Here is a 19,872-nt window from a genome sequence, read left to right as displayed (position 1 = left end):
CTTTCCTCAATACACTACTCTGAAACCTGCTCTTCATTCTTCACTTCAAAGGTTCTTGCACAAAATGCCCAGCTGCTCCTTGCTTTCCATTCTCAAAGGATAAATTTCAAATATCCTTAAGATTGCTCTGGCAGGCAAAAAATAAAGTTTTAATTGTGAGTCTCTTAAAAGAGAGGAGTAAGGTAAAGTAAGGGACAAACAGGGATACATACTCGACTCCTGGCATCTAGGCAGCTAAAGACTTAGGCTTGGAATCTGGACCTCACAGTTGAAAAAGCCAATTACTTCCTATTCTTTTAAAGTCATCCATGAGCTCCCTCAAGTATTGGCTCCCTGCCTTACCCAGCTTAGAATCCATTATCTACCATTAATTCCTCCCTTGTAAATACCTTTAACTCCCTTGGTCCAATTACCCTGTTGAACTCACCTGGTAAAACCCCAATCCAATCTGTTGCTTATTCTCTTATTCTGTGTCTGCTCAAGTAGGTGAATGCTGCTAGAGAAAAATCATGCAATCATGCTGACTAAACTCTCTTCAAAATCATGATCAAGTATTTAAAATGGCTAAGCACTACATTAATACACTTCTCTACTAAATTCACTTTCCTATCTCTAACATCCTTTTCCCTTCCATTCGCCAGAGCCCCGCCACAGCTGATCATGCTGCCTCCCACTTCACAGAGAAAACGGATGACACCAGAGAAGAATTACTTATCTTTCCATCACCAATCCCGCCAACCTTCCTGCTTCTGTAACTACACACTCCACCTAAAATAGGAGGGGAAGAGCTCCTATTCCTAACTCAGGCCAATCTTTCCACTTGCACCCCAGGTCCCAAGCCCATTTGCCTTCTCAAAGACTTCACTCCTATAATTATCTTTTCTTCTCTAGTGCATCACCACTTCATTCAGGTGTCTGCTTAAATGTCATATCCTCTGGGATCCCTTCCCAGACAATCTTATCTAAAATATCTCCCCTTTCCCAATCTCCTTCTCCTTACCTTGTTATTTTTCTTCATAGTGCCAATCAGTACCAGATATTATGTTTTCTATTTATTTAGTTTATGTTATCTTCTCTATTACAATGTAAGCCATACGAGAGCAAGAATTCTGCGTTCCTTATTCCTCTCTCTATCTTCAGCACAGTGCCTGGTACATGTTAGGTGTTCCATAAATATTTGCCTCATGAATGTGGAGTAATCCTTAAACTTCACATGGCCAAGAGTACTGATTTTCTACCCCCAAGCATTTCCTATTTCAGTAAAAGACATTACTTAGTTATTCAGGCCCCAAACCTTGGAGTCATCCTTGATCTTCTCTTTTCTTTATACCCCACATTCGATCTATCAGTCCTATCAGCTCTACTTCCAAAATATATTACAAATCTGGCTACTTTTCGTCATCTCAATTACTATAGTCCTAGGACCAAGCTACTAATCTCATGCCTGGACCACTGCAGCAGTTTAACTGGTCTACATCATGCAGACACTAGAGCGACATTTCTAAGACAAAATTAAAATCTCATTGTTCCATTTGAATAAAACCCTATAATGGCTTCCAAGATAAAATGCAAACTCCTTGCCAGTGTCCACCAAGCCAATATGGTCTGGCCCTCGCCTAACCTCTACAACATTATCTTTTGCCATTCTTCTCGTTCTCCAGGCACACTCGTCTTCTTTCTAGTTCCTGAACATGACAAGCTTGTTTCCACCTCAGACTTTCTTTATAGCATTTTATCAGTAACTGAAATTGTCTGTTTACATGTTTACTGTTCTTCTTTCCCCACTAGAAGTACCTCAAATAGTACCTAGCACTTAACAACCACTTTTTAAAATATTTCTTGAGCTGGTTGACCTCAGGCTTTTGATACTCTCCAGAATGCAGCAATTTTGGGGAACAGGATTCCAACACCCTAAATTCTAAAATATATTCACACAAATATTCTTAAGAGAGATTCTGGGCATTTGTTTGGTTAGAGATATGTATAGTAGAGAAAGCAGGCTGGGATAAACTTTATTTAAGTTAAACAAACATTTGCTGAATTCCTTCTGGTACATTATGGGAGCTAAGATAAAGGCTCCACCCTCAAAAAGTCCAGAGTTGGGTAGCAACATGCATTTTTTTAACCAACGAGATAATGACATCTTCCATTTCCTTAATGCTTTGTATTACCCTGTTTTTCCTTCTTCTTCTTCTTCTTTTATTTAACAGCAACAGAGAGTGTGAAGCTGGTTGGAAATATGAACTATAGATTATTTGCTCTTTCAACATAAATATCCTGAGTTTACATGTCAAATACCTGTTAAGTGCAGAAAATATAAAGATGAATAACCCATAAAATAAATGAAGTCCAGTGAAAATACACACCAGTAAATAAATAATTGCAATAGAGTGAGAGAACTGGTAGTTATAAAGTTACCAGGTACACAGTACTATGGCAGCACAGTGAAGAAAGCAACGAACACTGCCTGGGAAGTCAGGGAAGTTTTCAGACGGAAGATGCCATCTGAGTATAATCAGGAACAGGAGCTCTCCAAACAGAGAAGAGGAAAGCATATGATATAGTGACCAACATGCATAAGGGAAAGAAGAGTGAAAGAATTCATATAGTATTAAACTGGATGTACCTTAAAAAAATAAAGAATGCAAAAAGTGGAATAAGGCTGGAAAGCAAGATTGGGCCCAGAACCAGTGATATACTGAGGAACCAATTAAGAATTTAAAGCAGAAGATGGACATGATTAAACCCGTATTTGTCAAAGAAAATCTTGGTTGAGACATAGGGAGATGCATGTAAAAAGCTACATAGCAGGACTTCCCTGGTGGCGCAGTGGTTAAGAATCCACCTGCCAACGCAGGGACATGGGTTCGAGCCCAGTCCAGGAAGACCCCACATGCCGCAGAGCAACGAAGCCCGGGAGCCACAACTACTGAGCCCACGAGCCACAACTACTGAAGCCCACGCACCTAGAACCCATGCTCTGCAACAAGAGAAGCCACCACAATGAGAAGCACACACACTGCAACAAAGAGTAGCTCCCGCTCGCCACAACTAGAGAAAGTCCACGTGCAGCAACGAAGACCCAACACAGCCAAAAATAAATATATAAATTAATTAATTAATCAATTAATTAAGTTAAAAAAAAAGCCACATAGCAGTAGAATGGACAAATTGGGTAAACACGTGAAACATTAAATGTTGCACCTGGCACAAAATTTGACTGATTAATTTGGCTATTATTATTTTTACTGCTACCATTATAAGTTCAGGCAAGAAATAATAAAGTTCTGAAGTAGGCACTAGAAATGGAGAGCAGGAAGCCAATTTGAAGGTGTCAGAGGTAAAATGGATTTTCAGGTGGGCACCAGTTGTGAGTGGAATGACAATGAAATCACACAGTTTCTTCTCTTTTTTAAGTGCTCCCAAGCAAGGTCCCCTAAAAAGCTCTATTTTAACTAAAAAGCTCTACTTTAGGTATGGACAAGCTCAAAATATCTCAAGTCTAAAAAATCATCTTGATGTAAAACTCTGTATACATCATATAGAACTGCCTAGACTACATGCAAACAGCACCCTTTTTTTCTTAAGACTCCTGCAGCCTCTCCGGGATCTTCCACTCTGGGGGAGGCAGGGGGATAGTAAGAAGGGAAGCATGTTTCTGCTCTTCTTTTTAATGCACACACATTTATCTTCTATCACACTGCTGTTGCTGTAGAGCTCATCATGTGCAGGGCCCAGTGCTAGCCACTGAAAAGAGGAGACAATAATAAACAAGATGGATATAGTCCATGGACCTTACACTTCAGTAAGGCAGACAAACATTCAATAAATAGATCAGGGGTCAGCAAACTATCACCTATGGGTGAAAGTTGCTTGTTTTTGTAAATAAAGTTTAAAGCCATGCCCATTTTATGCATTGTCTATGGTGGCTTTTTTTGCTACAGTGGCAGAGTAGAGTGGTTGACAGAGATCAATGAATGGTTCACCAAGCTGAAAACATTCACTATCTGCATCTACAGAAAAGTTTGTCAACCCCCAAGACAGACCCCGTAAGTTAATTATAATTTTGACAAGCAGGAAAAAGAGGAACCTGGCTTAGTATGAAATACTGGGGGGATGCCCCTGAAAAAGAAAGGATGAGCTAGGCACAGGGAAAGCTCCCAAGGCAAGGCTAGAAGGAACCACATTATATAAAAGACTTCAGGTGGGAACGAGCATGGCACTGACAAACGGTCAGCGTGGCTTGAGTATACAATAAAATTAGGGAGCGTTGTGAGATGAGATAAAAAAGGTAAGCACAAACTAGATGACGCAGAGTCTTGCGGGCCACAGAGTAGATTTTATATGTTTATCCACAGGGGTGTCCAAGTCTCATTACCTGCAATGAGCCTTATGTGTAAAGTTCTCCCTATTTTGTGGGGAATAATGGGATTGGGGGTGGGCAACCATAGCTGTAAGATGACTAGTTAGGAGGCAACTATGGATCAAGAAAAGGGGATGACAGCTTAGACTGTAAGGATAGAAAGAAAAAGGAAGAGTCAAGAAATATATAGGAAGGTGAACTGAGGGCACTTGGTGACTAAGACAAGCAGGTGAAGGGGCTGGCAAAGATGATTCCTGTAACATGGCACGTACAACTGGCTGGACAGCGTACACTTGGGGAGAGCAGATGGAAGATGTATACAAGAAAAGATGTACAAGAGGAGAAGATTAGCTCATATTGGGTTTCAAGTGTCTAAAAACAAAAGAGAGATGTCCATTAAGAGTTGATAGAAAGACCAGTTATTCAGTAGAAAGGCTGGAATCCATTTTTGGTGAGATCTCAATGAATGTTTTGGTTAAAAAACAAAGTAACAAACACTTGGAAAACACATATTACAGCTTCTATCCATTTACTTTTATGTCTGGGGTAAATGGACACAGAAAAAGGGATTACCCACAGGACAAGCGAAAGGGAAAAGAAGACAGAAAAAAGAATGTTAAAAAGACCAACAACCATAAAAAGAAAATGTATCTGCTTTACCATTTTACCTGGGACTCAGCTGTTACCTTCAACGGAACCTGAGCAAGTGAACATAAGAATACTTTCATTCTGCACAGGTGTTTAGTAGAAACATGGATGCCAGATATACAATGGTCTAAAATATGACACCTGAATAAGGTTCTAAATCACTTATTAGGTTAACCATGCTGCCAGAAGCAACAAGGTGTGGTTTCAAAAGAAAAGGTTATTTTTCAATCTAAAGTCTTCCACAATGCAAACTTGATTGCATCTTTGAAACTCATCACAAACTTTAAGACTCTATATAACACTTTCATAATGACCAAAAATTAATCCCAAATAAAAGAGAGTTCTCCTAACTTACTTTTCAAGCTCTTCCTGAGAATGGGCAAAAGTACAATTTGTTCCTCGTGGACACCCTCCTTGCTGTCGCAAATCTCGGCACATGCTAGTCTTATATTTGCTGTTTGGCTGAGGCTATGAAAAGAAAATCAATGTTTGGAAAAGTGAAGATTCCAGTTGTCACTCACTCTTGGGACTCCAGAATTTTATGATTACACCTTTAATTCTTTTTCACGTTAGATAAGTAATTCTTGTGCTGACACAACTACCACTGCATTGTTTCCTGTTATGAGTTACGTGGCATAACCCTGAGTTGGCATTTTAGATATTCCTTCTGAGGATTATCTGGAACTGGTTCAAATGTTATGTTACTTATTTGTCAGGCAACAAAATGCCCACGGAAATAAAAGATTTTCTCATCAATTCATTGCTGTCTTAAAATTATGATACCCAAATCAAGCAACCAATTTCAAAAAGCATTAAAAAAGTCATAAGCTTTGTCCACTTAAATGTTCTCAGGAAAAGGGAGAATACAACTTACCCCAGAAGTTAAAAATTAAGAAATACTAATTTATTTGTCAATTTGAGAGTACAACTTTCTTCTAAGGCTTGGAGCTAAGTTCATACAAATAATGAGGCAAAATATAAAAACATCATCATAACTGCTATAATTTGCATCAAAATCTAAGATGTCATTGTTATTTCTATGACCTTATTTCTATGACCTTAATAAATATGAAACATTCATCTTTCAGTTAAGATTTGAACATTATAATATCTTCTAATAGAAAAAGGACAGGAGAGGGCTTCCCTGGTGGCCCAGTGGTTGAGAGACCGCCTGCTGATGCAGGGGACACGGGTTCGTGCCCCGGTCCAGGAGGATCCCACATGCCGTGGAGCGGCTAGGCCCGTGAGCCGTGGCCGCTGAGCCTGCGCGTCTGGAGCCTGTGCTCCGCAACGGGAGAGGCCACAACAGTGAGAGGTCCGCGTACCACAAAAAAAAAAAAAAGAAAAAGGACAGGAGAGTGGAAAGATCACTTTGGAGTAGATTTGATACCAGTTGTCACTTACTGCCACCATGACCTTACATATGTTATTTAACCTCTTTAAACTTCAGCTTGGGAACAGCAATTAGCTTGCAGGTGGCTGTGATGATTAGAAATAATATATGTAAAATACTGAACATAGGGACTGGCTCATAGTGATTTAATAAATGGACATTATTACTAGAATGAAGGATTTTACCTGAAATAATTCCTTCAAAAGTACACTGAAAATACTTATTTATTTACTTCCACACATATACAAACATGAATTCATTGGTATGGCAGCAAAGGAGAAAAAAGTGACAATTTCCCCACATTAGAAGAAAATTTAGGCAAAATATTTGGAAGGAATCAGATCTATAGAATTGGTCAAAAAAACCTGCAGTAAACTCATATTCAAGATACGCCTCAAACTGCTGCTGTACTATGAATTATTTATCAGGTGCACTAAAACTTGGGTTTCTTTCAAAAGAAGAGAGACAATAAAAACTTATGTGAGAGTGGAGTCACATAAAGAGTCCATTAACCAAACAGCTTGTTAAGATGTTCAGGGTGCTCTGTTAAAAATTTAAGAGCAGGGCTTCCTTGGTGGCGTACTGGTTGAGAGTCCCCCTGCCGATGCAGGGGACACGGGTTCGTGCCCCGGTCCGGGAAGATCCCACATGCCGCGGAGTAGCTAGGCCCGTGAGCCATGGCCGCTGAGCCTGCGCGTCCGGAGCCTGTGCTCCACAACGGGAGAGGCCACAACAGTGAGAGGCCCGCGTACCGCAAAAAAAAAAAAAAAAAAAAAAATTAACAGCAGTCAGAAGTGCAATAAATGTGCTTACCTGAGGTGTCTCATGGCCTTTTCTACTATAATTTTGTATGAAGTCCACAAGGCCATGAACCACTGTTTTAACAGCTACCATTGCATTTTCTAGCTGCTCCCAAGTTGGTGAAACAGCATCTGTATAGTCCACCAAGGGGATGGGATGAGGAAAAGAATTTGTTAGCAGTAAGTCTCTTGTGTTATTTACCTCAAAGGTAGAAAAAGTATACGTAATTATTTTGTCACATACCTGGATTAGGGTCTATGTTTGCAAGAAGCTCTAAATGAGGCCTCAGTCTATTTAAGTTAGCTGGGTCACCTGTTCGTTGCAAAACAATTGTCAATTCCTGAACACTCTTTGCAAATGATTCTGGAGACTGCAGCTAACACAAAAAGAAAACAGAATGGTTTTTACTCTGGTTTTTATGACCTGTCTATATTCAAATGCTTTCATTCAGTCAACATACTGAATAGGTTTTCAAGTGTCTTCAGATTCCATAGTAGGAGTATCAATGATGAATTAAATTGTCACCTCAGAATCTGCCCTATGAAATTCATCATTAGACACTTAGAAAACTTATTTATTAGCTATCTGGTGTCAGAATATAGATAAATGACAGACTTGGTTAGCCAGGCTGCTTTTATGCTAACATCCTGTATTTGCTTCCCTGTTGCCCCCCTTAGTTTATTTTTAAAGTTAGAAAATAATAAAAAATAAAGATATTTATAAGAGTCTTATATGTAAAAACAGGAATCTCCAATTGGTTGTCTCTTTACTCCCTTCAGAAGATTCAAATACTCTTCAATGTAGCAGAATGATATAAAATCAGCGTCTCTAATTTCACAAACCTTATCAATGATAGACTGCATGTGTGATTTATGCGCCAAGTCACCATACAGAAGTGAAGACCACTGCTCAGGTGAAATACGGAGTCCTGCTTCCATAGCAATATGAACAATTTGGGCGTCATGTTCTCTGCGTAAAGCCTCGTAACTCCGAAATTCCTCCTTTAGCTGCATCAGGGAAGAGTCTTCATCCCTTTTGGTAACCTAAAAAATAGAAAGGAGAGAAAAACCCATCAGAATTACTCTGCTCTTCCTCCTTCCCCAAACAACTTTTTCCTTTTTTTAGATGGGGGAGGTACCTATAGCCTATCAGATACTACAGGAAGAAGGTACAAAGAAAATAATGTCCTCACCACAAATTCTTTTTGGAACAAAGCAGAACTTACAAAACCTAATACATAAGTTCTGCCTTCCTTCAATGAGCTCAGCAGGTGGTAGGGAAGAAACTTGTAAATAGAAAGTTATAGTGTAAGTGCTATTGTAAGACTCTATGGCAACATAAAGGAAAGGCAATTAAATCTGACAGGTTGGGGAGGGAAGGGTGAGTATCAGGGAAGGCTTCCCCCGGCAGAAGGCTACATGAACTGAGTCCTGAAGAATGAATAGGAGTTCCCCAGGCAAAGAAGGGTGAGGAACAGAATTCTAAAAAGAGTAGCAAGTGGTAAACAGAAACATGAACGAGCAGAGCACGTGGAATTAAAGGCTAAGATGTAGGCTGGAGAAGAATCACAGAGGGCCTTGTATACTATGGTGAGAAATTTGGGGACAGGCACAATTTGTTTTATTGCATTTAATTTATTGTGCTTCACCGATAGGTACTGCGTCTTTTACAAACCGAAGGTCTGTGACAACTCTGTGTCAAGCAAATCTATTGGCGCCATTTTTCCAACAGCATTTACTCACTTCATGTTTCTGTGTTACATTTTGGTTAATTTTTGCGATATTTCAAACTTCATTATTATTACTTTTGTTATGGTGATCTGTGATCAATGATATTTTATGTTACTATTGTTGTTTTGGGGCGCCATGAACCACATCCATAAAAGATGAACTTAATTGATAAATGTGTGTTCTGACTGCTCCATCAACCGGTGTTCCCCTGCCTCTTTCCCTCTCCTCAGGTCTCCCTATTCCCTGAGACACAACAATATTGAAAGTAAGCCAGTTAATAGCCCCACAATGGGCTTCAAGTGAAAGGAAGAGTCACATCTCTCACTTTAAATCAAAAGCTAGAAATGATTAAGCTTAGTGAGGAAGGCATGTTGAAAGCCAAGACAGGCTGAAACCTCGCCTCTTGTGCCAAGAGCTAGCCAAGTGGTGAATGCAAAGGAGAAGTTCTTAAAGGAAATTAAAAGCACTACTCCAGTGAACACACAAATGATAAGAAAGCTGATATGCTGATATGGAGAAAGTTTTATTGGTTTGGATAGAAGATCAAACCAGCCACAACATTCCCTTAAGCCAAAGCCTAATCCACAGCAAGGTCCTAACTCCCCTTAATTCTCTGAAGGCTGAGAGACATGAGGAAACTGCAGAAGAAAAGTCTGAAGCTAGCAGTGGTTGGTTCATGAGGTTTAAGGAAAGAAGCCGACTCTGTAACATAAAATTATAAGATGAAGCAAGCCGGAAGTGCTAACGTAGAAACTGCCATAAGTGCTAATGTAGAAACTGCAGCAAGTTATACAGAAGATCTAGCTAAGATAATTAATGAAAGAGGCTACACTAAAGCACAGATTTTTCAATGTAAATGAAACAGTCCTGTATTGGAAGAAGACGCTATCTAGGACTTTCATAGCTAGAGAGGAGAAGTCAGTGCCTGTCTTCAGAGCTTCAAAGCTTCTCCTGTTGGGAGCTAATGCAGCTGGTGACATTAAATTGAAGGCAATCTTCATTTACCTTTCCAAAAATCCTAGCTAGGGCCCTTAAGAACTACGCTAAATCTACTCTGCCTGTACTCTAGAAATGGAACAACAAAGCCCAAATGACAGCACATCTGCTTACAATATGGTTGACTAGATATTTTAAGCCCACTGATGAGACCTACTGCTTAGAAAAAAAGATTCCTTTCAAAATATTACTGCTCGTTGACAATGCACCTGGTCACTCAAGCGCTCCAATGGAGATATACAATGAGATTAATGTTGTTTTCATGCCTGCTAACATAACATCCATTCTGCAGCCCATGGATCAAGGAGTAATTCTGACTTTCAAGTCTTATTAGTTAAGAGATACATTTTATAAGGCTAGAGCTGCCATAGATAGTAATTCCTTTGATGGATCTGGGCAAAGAAAACTGAAAACCAGTTGGAAAGGATTCACCCATTCTAGATGCCACTAAGAACATTCGTGATTCACAGAAAGAGGTTAAAATATCAACATTAACAGGAGTTTGGAGGAAGATGATTCCAGCCCTCATGGATGACTTTGAAGGGTTCAAGACTTCAGTGGAGGAAGTAACTGCAGATGTGGTGGAAACAGCAAGAGAACGAGAATTGAAGTGGAGCCTAAATATGTGACTGAATTGCTGCAATCTCATGATAAACCTTTAATGGTTGAGGAGTTGCTTCTTATGCATGAGCAAAGAAAATGGTTTCTTGAGATGGAACGGTGAAGATGCTGTGAAGACTGTTGAAATGATAACAAAAGATTTAGAATATCACATAAATTTAGTTGATAAAGCAGCAGTGAGGTTTGAGAGGATTGACTCCAATTTGAAAGAAGTTTTGCTGTGGGTAAAATACTATCAAACAGCATTGCATGCTACAGAGAAATCATTTGTGAAAGGAAGAGTCAATCAGTGGGGCAAACTTCACTGTTGTCTTATTTTAAGAAATTGCCATAAACACCCCAACCTTCAGCAACCACCACCCTGATCAGTCAGCAGCCATCAACACTGAGTTAAGACTCTCCACCAACAAAGACTACGACTTGCTGAAGGCTCAGATGATGGTTAGCATTTTTTAGCAATAAAGTATTTTTTAATTAAAGTACATACATTTTTGGCATCATGATATTGCACACAATAGACTACAGTATAGTGTAAACATAACTTTTATATATACTGGGAAGCCCAAAAATTTATGACTCGCTTTATTGCTATATTCGCCTTATTGCAGTGGTATGGAACAGAACCTGCAATATCTGAGGTATGACTATACTATCCTGTAGGGAATGGGAAACCACTGAGGACTTTTAAGTAGAAGAGGGACATGATGGTTAGGCAAACATTAGTGCTATGGGTGATGATTAAGAAATTTTCTGCCACCACAAAAATTATTAGGGTATTTTTATAGCTTTAATCTATACTTAAGTGATAAAAAACATAAATTCAAAAGGTAGAGTTTCACATGTCCTAGTAACTGTCTAATTATCTAAACATGCAGGTATGTGGCTAGATAATTTCCACAATAAATGATATACACTTATTTCTGAACCATTAAAACTTGCTAATGGCCACAATGAAATTTGATACCTGGTTAGAATTTAGAATACCTAGGCCTAGTACAGGCTCTGAAACTTAGATTGAACAAATAGTTCAAACTATTCAAACTGATGATTTTCTCATCAGGAAACGAAAATCTCCCTAGACCACCTCACTGGTAGTCTTGATTGCTGTTGTTGGCACATGAGACAGAAGTAATATGACCCCAAGAACATGAAGGTGGGGAAATCAAGTTATCATCTGAGAGTTAACTTAATAGTATCAGTTCACAATTTTCTTTGAGAATATATGAATACATTATAAAGTATGGGACACCCAAAATTCTAATCAACACAGTCTTACGTAGAATTTAAGAAAGAGCAGAGTATAACTTAGAAATCACAAAATAATCTACTTAAAGAAACACTGAGGAGGGACTTCCCTGGTGGCGCAGTGGGTAAGACTTCACGCTCCCAATGCAGGGGACCTGGGTTCGATCCCTCGTCAGGGAACTAGATCCCACACGCATGCCACAACTAAGAGTTCTCATGCCGCAACTAAGGAGCCCACATGCCGCAACTAAGGAGCCCGCCTGATGCAACTAAGACCTGGTGCAACCAAATAAATAAATACATATTAAAAAAAAAAAAGAAAGAAACACTGAGGAAACAAAAGGAGGAATTATTAATCCAAAACAGAAAAAAGAAACCCAAAAAACCAGAGGATGGTAACATTCATCCAACCACCAAGGTACAGGGTGCCTCTTGGGCAGCATGAACATCTATCCACCTGAGTTGTAAGATGTATACAGGTGGCTAACAGAGCCTGGTCCTATTGAAGTTCTATAAACATGCATCAAAATCACCTATGAAGCTTTGAAAACTACAATTTCAGGTAATCAGAATCCCTGGTTTCAAGGACCGCATAATTAACAAGCATATATGAATGCTCAAGTCTCACTGGTATATTCTGGTATCAGATATACCAAATCAAAATATCTAGGGATGGGACCCACAAATGTATACTCTTCAAAACTCCAGAGGTGATTCTGATGTGTATCTTCAGTTTAGAATCACTGTATTAAACAATAACTCCCCTTGTTCTGATTCCATACTAAGCAAGCAAAGGTTTGATACTCTTCTACAGGAAAACAGCTACGACGTGAGAATTAAAGTCATTTAAAAGTCGCACTCCTCATTACAAATTTATAAATTTATAAAATTGGGGCTTCCCTGGTGGCGCAGTGGTTGAGAGTCCGCCTGCCGATTCAGGGGACACGGGTTCGTGCCCCGGTCCGGGAAGATCCCACATGCCGCGGAGCGGCTGGGCCCGTGAGCCATGGCCACTGAGCCTGCGCGTACGGAGACTGTGCTCCGCAACAGGAGAGGCCACAACAGTGAGAGGCCAGCGTACCACAAAAAAAAAAAAAAAAAAAATTATAAAATTGATAATATGTAGTATGTGACCTTGGTTGTGGTGATTCTGTTCCTGAGGAACCCCCAAAATTCAGGTCTCTAAGCCTATAATCAAGGAAAAGACCTGCAACAATAGTGAGTTTATTAGAGTAAATGCCCTGGAGAGAGGCCTTTTGGCAACTGTCAGCATGATATCCTTTTATTCATGTAAACACTGCTTTTAACATTTTAAACTACAGGGCAGTAGTACAAGATGAAATGGGGGCATGAAATTGAAATCTTTCTAAACTTAGTGCTATTCAAATGTCAGATGTTAGGAGCAGCTGTAGGTGTATGATAATCATAAAACACAAATCTGTATGATACCATTGAGGAAAAGAAACAACATTAAGTCAATACACAGTGTGAGAACCAAGCCAGTCACTTCAGGATGATAAATGATTTCTGTAATTTGCCTGCTTAGCCAAAAACATTATGTTCGAGGAACCAGAGATTCATTTCAATTGTTGCCCTAAGGACACAATCAAGCACTGTAACTATCAGGCAGAGAGTGTCCAAGCCTCACTTGTGGAGATAAGTGAACTCATTTGAACATATTTCCATCATCAATTAACCTGTTATCTCAAACTAAGCAGTGTGCCAAGAAAACCTCCCTTCTGCCTGTACTGTTTTCATTCTTGGACTATAAAACCAGCAAAATAGCTTAAATAAGCTTTGGCTTCAAATTCAGATGTTTTACTTTATAGAAGTACTTTATAGATGTTTTGCTTTATAGAAGCCAATGGGTCTTTCTATTTCCAAGTCCTTGGGCCCTTCTCAAGTCCCCACCAGTAACCTATATTCTTGTAACATGCAGAAATGTCAAGGATTCAGCCTACTTTCCACATCTCTCAGTAACTGTCATCACCCATAAGCCTATTTGGCAATCAAACTACATTGCTAAATAACTTAGGGTTCATCCCTATCCTCTATGCCAAAAACCCCACCAATCTAAATGCAGAGTGGGGCACTATCCTCAACTTTTCACTCTCTTGTCATCCATAAGACAACATATGGGCCATCTTCAGATTAAAGGCTTTAATCTAATCACCACAGAGAAACAGATAAAAATAATAATAGGGAAGTTAAAACATTACCTACTGTTATGAAGTTTTCAGTATGCTTCCTGACTCCCTTTTAAGATGGTAAACATTAATGAAGTAGGCTTTTTTAGTTCACTTTTACTATTCCAAGAGCCAAGTTTACCAAACTATTTCCTCACAGTGTTACTGACACCTTCACGTATGTGTTCTTACACTCACACATAGTAGCATCACACATATGCAGTATCACAGATGCAATAAATGCAGAAGGCAAAGTTTCCTTTTAACCCTTGTAAGCATTCTGTATTTCTGGGGCCTCTAGACCAGGTAACACCCATTCCAGGTATCTCACACCCAGGCATGTAATGTTTAGATGGTTGCTTGCTACTTACCTTAAAACAAGAAGCTCGATACAGTAGTTGCACAACATGACCAATACTTGTTTTTGATGCCTGAGGAAATCTTGGTTCTAGTCTTTGCACAACAAAAAGTACCAGAACTTTCCTTGAGAGAGCAGAACCATCTTCTAATGCCAGCAACACCAGCTTCAAGGCCTCTTCTTGCATAGCTAGAAGTAAAGAACATGAGTTCATAATAAATGACTACTTTGGGTATTAATTTATGGCGGTTCATTATCTGCAGTCTGTAAATACTTAGCAGAAAAACAGGCCATCACACGTGCGCAAATACAGTTTACTTAAAAAGAAATCAAGCAAAAGAAAACATGCGTCCTACTAAACAACCAAATAGAACACAAGTCAACAGAACTTAAACAAAATATATCTTCTGTAGGTATTTAATAGTCAACTAGATAATGATAATGTTAAAGTGAAAAAAAGCCCTCATTTTTAAAACTCACAGAGCTACTATGACAATTAAATAACATGTAGAGAACACATAGTAGTCTTAAGATAAATGGTAATTTTTTAATGCATGAGACTGTTGCTTTGCCTGTCAGAATTATTTTGTATATAATTTAAAAGTGATATTAGCCCCTGGATGCAATACCTAAAGAAGGCATCCATTTATGTTGTTTTCCAGCCAGGGAGGTAGAGTATAATCTGAATCTAATCATGAAGGAGCATCAGGAAAACCCAAATTAAGGAATATTCTATAAAATAACTGCCTGCATTCTTCACGAATACCAACATTAGACAAAGAAAGGCTGAGGAATGGTACTATGTTAAAGAAGACTAAAAAGAGACATGACAAATAAACACAATACATGATCTTAGACTCAATCATAAAATGAAAGAAAATAAATGCCATAAAAGGCATTTTTGGAATAACCAACAAAACTGGAGTATGAACTATAGACTGCAGCATTGTACAAATGTTAAGTTTTCTGAATTTGATGAATGTACTGTTTTTACGTAGGACACATACTTAAGTGCAAGGGGTAAAGGGGCATGAAATATGCAACCTACTCTCAATGGCTCAGAAGAGAGAAAAAGTGAATTATATAACAAACATAGCAAAATATTAAAAACTAGTGAATATGGATAAAGAGTATATAGGAATTCTCTGCATTATTCTTGTAACTTTTTGGTAAATTTGAAATTATTTAGAATTAAAAAGTTAAAAATACACTGACTCTCAATGAAAACAATGGAACTGAAAGATCATCTAGAATCTAGATTAAAAATCAAACCCCTCTTTTCCCAAGTAAGACATCGAGGCCCAGAAAAGTTAAGTGACTAGGCCAAGTTTCACAACTAGTTAGCAACAAAATTATAATTAGAACCAAGGACTTTTTAAAAGTTGAGGTAAAATTTACGTAACTAAAATTAACCATTTTAAAGTATACAATTCACAATGTTGTACAACCATCAACTCTATCTAGCTCTAAGACATTTTCATCACCTGAAAGGAACTCTATAGCCGTTAAGCAGTCACACCCCATACCCCTGACCGCACCCCCCCCACCGCCCCCGTCTCTGGGAACCACTAGCTTGATGTCTGGTTCTATGGACTGACCTTTGTTGATGCTTCATATAAATGGAATCAGAATATTGTGACCTTCTGTCTGTCTTCTTTCACTTAAAATAACATTTTCAAAGTTCATCCACATTGTAGCATGTATTGGTTTCTCAATCCTTTAAATGGCTGAATAATATTCTACTTATAAATATACCACATTTTGTTCATCCATTCATCAGGATTGATGGACATCCAGATTGCTTCTACCTTTTGACTATCGTGCATAATGCTGCTATAAACATTCGAGTACAAGTATTAGTTTGACTACCTGTTTTCAGTTCCTTTGGGTATACAGCTAGGAGTGGAACTGCTGGGTCATACGGTAATTCTACGTTTAACTTTTTGAGGAACCGCCAAATTGTTTTTCCATGGAGGCTGCATCATTTTACATTCCCAAGTTCTCTAACATCCTTGCCAACACTTTTTATTTTCCACTTTTTAAATTATGGCCAACCTAGTGGGTATGGTATCGCACTGTGATTCTGATTTGCATTTCCTTAATGACCAATGACACTGAGCATCTTTTCATGTACTTCTTGGCCATCTATGTATCTTCTATGGAGAAATGTTTATTTAAGCCCTTGGCCCATTTTTAAAATTGTGTTGTTTATCTTTTTGTTGTCGAGTTATAGAACAAAGGATATTTGGTACCTAGTCTAGTGCTTCTTAGGTAAGGTAAATAAACATGAGGAAACATCCACAGGTAAGCATTCTTAAATTATATATAAATATGGATTTTAAAAATTATTTTTCAATTTAACTTTGTATTATGGAAAATTTTAAACATATACAAAAGTAGGGATAACATGTACCCATAATACAGCGGCTGACACTAAGGTTTCATCTACTCATTACCCACTTTTCTAGTTTGTTTTGGTTGGAGTGGTTTGAAGCAAATCCAAGATAACATAGTACTTCATCCTTAAATAATTCATTATGTATTTCTAACACGTAAGAATTTTAAATTAACATAACACCATTATCATATCTAAAAAGAGTAATATATTTCCTTAATATCATCTAATACCCAGTTCAGGTTGAATTTTCTCCCACTGTCTCAAAATTTCTTCTTATAGTTCGTTTCTTTGAGTAAGTATCCAAATAAAGTCCATATATTGCTTTTGATTTGTATGTCTTCAAGCTTAAAAAAAAAACCTATACTAGTTCTCCCCCACTCTCCCACCCACCTGTTTAAAAGAAAATAATTTTTTGCAGAAACAATCATTTTTCTAAACAATACTCCCACATTCTCGATTTGGCTAATTTTGTATTTGTGATGTTCCTTTATCCTCCTTATTTCATGTAAACTAGAGACTTGATTAGATTCAGAATGAGTTTTTTGCTTTTGGGGTTTTTTTGGGGGGGGCAAGCATACACCTTATTCTATGTATCACATCAGGAGATACTTAAGACCTAGATGTCTCACTTTCAGTAATGTTAAGATTGATCAGTGGGTTTGGGCCTTTTTCATTTATTAACCTTTCATCTACTGGTTTTAACAGTCAATAATAATTCTTGCCTAGACCCATTAATTCATTTTATGAGATTTTTCTAACCTTAACATTGTTTTTCTAAATTTATTAGCTGGAATTTTGCTAAAAGAGAAACCTACCCTCAAAACCCTGAGAAACTGTCCTTGAAAGCAATTTGTAAAGGAAAGTCAGAAAAAACATGCTTGATGTTTTTCTACTCCTTTTCTAATTTTTTTTAAAATTTTTTAATTTTTTAATTTTTGCTGTGTTGGGTCTTCGTTTCTGTGCAAGGGCTTTCTCTAGTTGTGGCAAGCGGGGGCCACTCTTCATCGTGGTGCGCGGGCCTCTGACTGTCGTGGCCTCTCTTGTTGCGGAGCACAGGCTCCAGACGCGCAGGCTCAGTAGTCGTGGCTCACGGGCCTAGTTGCTCCGCGGCATGTGGGATCCTCCCAGACCAGGGCTCGAACCCCTGTCCCCTGCATTAGCAGGCAGATTCTCAACCACTGCACCACCAGGGAAGTCCCCACTCCTTTTCTAATTTTGAGCATAATGTTTTGGTGCTATAGCAACTGCCAAAGATAACCAATTTATTTTTTCTGTACTATACTATCATTACAAGATCATGGATTTTTACACATTTTATGTGTTTCAATCCATTACAGTCATTATTCATTTGGAGGTTCAGATTGTCCCACTTTTATCCAGTGGGAGCCTTTTCAAATTCTGTCCTTTTGACAAGATTCTGATGGTCTTTAATAGCTTTTTTGCTTTCTAGCACAAAACTTCCCAGGTTCATCTTGTACTTTTCTACCCTAGAACTGGGATAAGAAATTTATTAAAAGAGCCCTGCTTCTTTTTGGTAGGAAATGGTATTTATTAAAGGCCACAATTTGGGTGCTATGGCTATTCATTGCTTCCAAGCCTTTTAAGTAGACATAGCTAGGAAACAGTCATTTTCTAGAAAAAGAAAAATAAATGAGTCTGTATTTATACTGCCAATTCAAATTTAAGAATGCAGGGTTTTTACATAAATTCTTTGATTTCATACTTGTATCTCTCTTTTTTTAAATGCCAAAAACCTTGGTTCCTGATGGCATTAACATAATTACCTACTTGCTTTATCCTACTGTGTCTGTATAATAGTTTCAAAATAACAATACCAATAGAATTATAAACAATATGACTAGTGAATACAATTTAGGATTTATTATATATCACACTAGGAATATAAAAATCAAAAACACTGTGTTCTAAAGTCACCTGAAACAGTTCATTCCTGATGAATATGCTACCAACTTATGAATGTTTTAGCTTTTCATTCTTAGGCCTTTTTTTGTTTTATTCATTTTATTTACAATTTTAAAACTTATATTTACTAAGAATTGTTTTATGATTACATAAAACATTTACATGGGGACAAACTACAAATCAATGTACACTGAGCGAGATCTAGCTTCTGTCTCCATCTGCTTTCTCTTGGTTCTTCCCTACTCTACATGTTTATTAGTTTTTAATTTTTCCTACCATTGCTTCCTTTGGAAAATACAAACAAATAATTAGAAACTGGTTGTCTCTCTCTCCCTTCCCTATTTAAAAGCGTGCTTTACTATAATATGCACACTATTCTGCACCTTGATTTATTTTTTAACTTAATGTATCTAGAAATCACACCCAGCAGAATATATACATTTTCCTCATTACTTTCAACAGATTCATGGTAGTCCACCGGAAGGATATATACCAGTTTACTAAGCCAGTCTCCTATTCATAGACATTCAGGTTGCTTCCAGATGTTTACTGTTATAAACAGTGCTTTATAACTTTATGCATTCTGCATTTTTTGCTATATTTATGGGACAGATTCCTAGAAATAGCACTTTTGGGCCAAAGGGTAGATGCAGAGGTGATTTTGCTAGATAATTGATAAATCCCTCTCTTTCAAGTTTGCACCACTTTGCATTCCCACTATTACTGGATGAAAGCACCTGTTTTCCCACAGCCTTGAAAAGAGACAAAAGTTGTCAGACTTTTGAATTCTGCCAATCTGATAGGTGAGAAATGGTATTTCACTATAATTTTAATGTATATTTCTCTTAATATGAGAAAGACTGAGTACATTTTTATATGTTTGAGGACCATTTACATTACTTTTTCCCTTGAGTTGTCTGTCTGTGCATCTTTAGTCAATTTTTTAACTGGGTAGTTGGTATTTTTCTTCTGAGTTTTTATAAGTACCTTATATATTAGTTATATTAGCCCTCTGTATGTGATATAATATAAATATTTCCCCAAGTTTCTCTTTTTTTTTTTACTTTTCTTATGATGTTTTATTATGATGTAATTTAAAAAATTATATAGCCAAATACCAATCTTTTCTGTTATTGCTTCTGGATGTGGAGCCAAAGAAAACAGTGTTTCCTACTCCTAGGTTATAAAGGAATTCACTCATGTATTTGTT

The 19,872-nt window shown here is 37.9% G+C and overlaps 1 protein-coding gene across 1 annotated transcript in view; it reads right to left on the bottom strand.

Moving 5' to 3' along the window:
* Positions 1 to 19,872, bottom strand: part of RC3H2 (ring finger and CCCH-type domains 2) — a 52,230-nt gene that overhangs the window by 17,106 nt on the left and 15,252 nt on the right. Inside the window, exons 5-9 of the mRNA XM_081238241.1 lie at positions 14,355 to 14,530; positions 8,048 to 8,248; positions 7,449 to 7,581; positions 7,218 to 7,336; positions 5,367 to 5,479 (exon numbers count right to left, since the gene is read on the bottom strand). Of these exons, the coding sequence (XP_081094367.1) occupies positions 5,367 to 5,479; positions 7,218 to 7,336; positions 7,449 to 7,581; positions 8,048 to 8,248; positions 14,355 to 14,530 (742 nt within the window). The remainder of the gene's footprint in view (positions 1 to 5,366; positions 5,480 to 7,217; positions 7,337 to 7,448; positions 7,582 to 8,047; positions 8,249 to 14,354; positions 14,531 to 19,872) is intronic.

The sequence above is a fragment of the Mesoplodon bidens genome, assembly GCF_964165515.1.
Source record: "Mesoplodon bidens genome assembly, chromosome: 6".
Lineage (NCBI taxonomy): Eukaryota > Metazoa > Chordata > Mammalia > Artiodactyla > Ziphiidae > Mesoplodon > Mesoplodon bidens.
The sequence above is the reverse complement of the archived record's forward strand: the minus strand, read 5'-3'. Positions and strand labels throughout refer to the sequence as shown.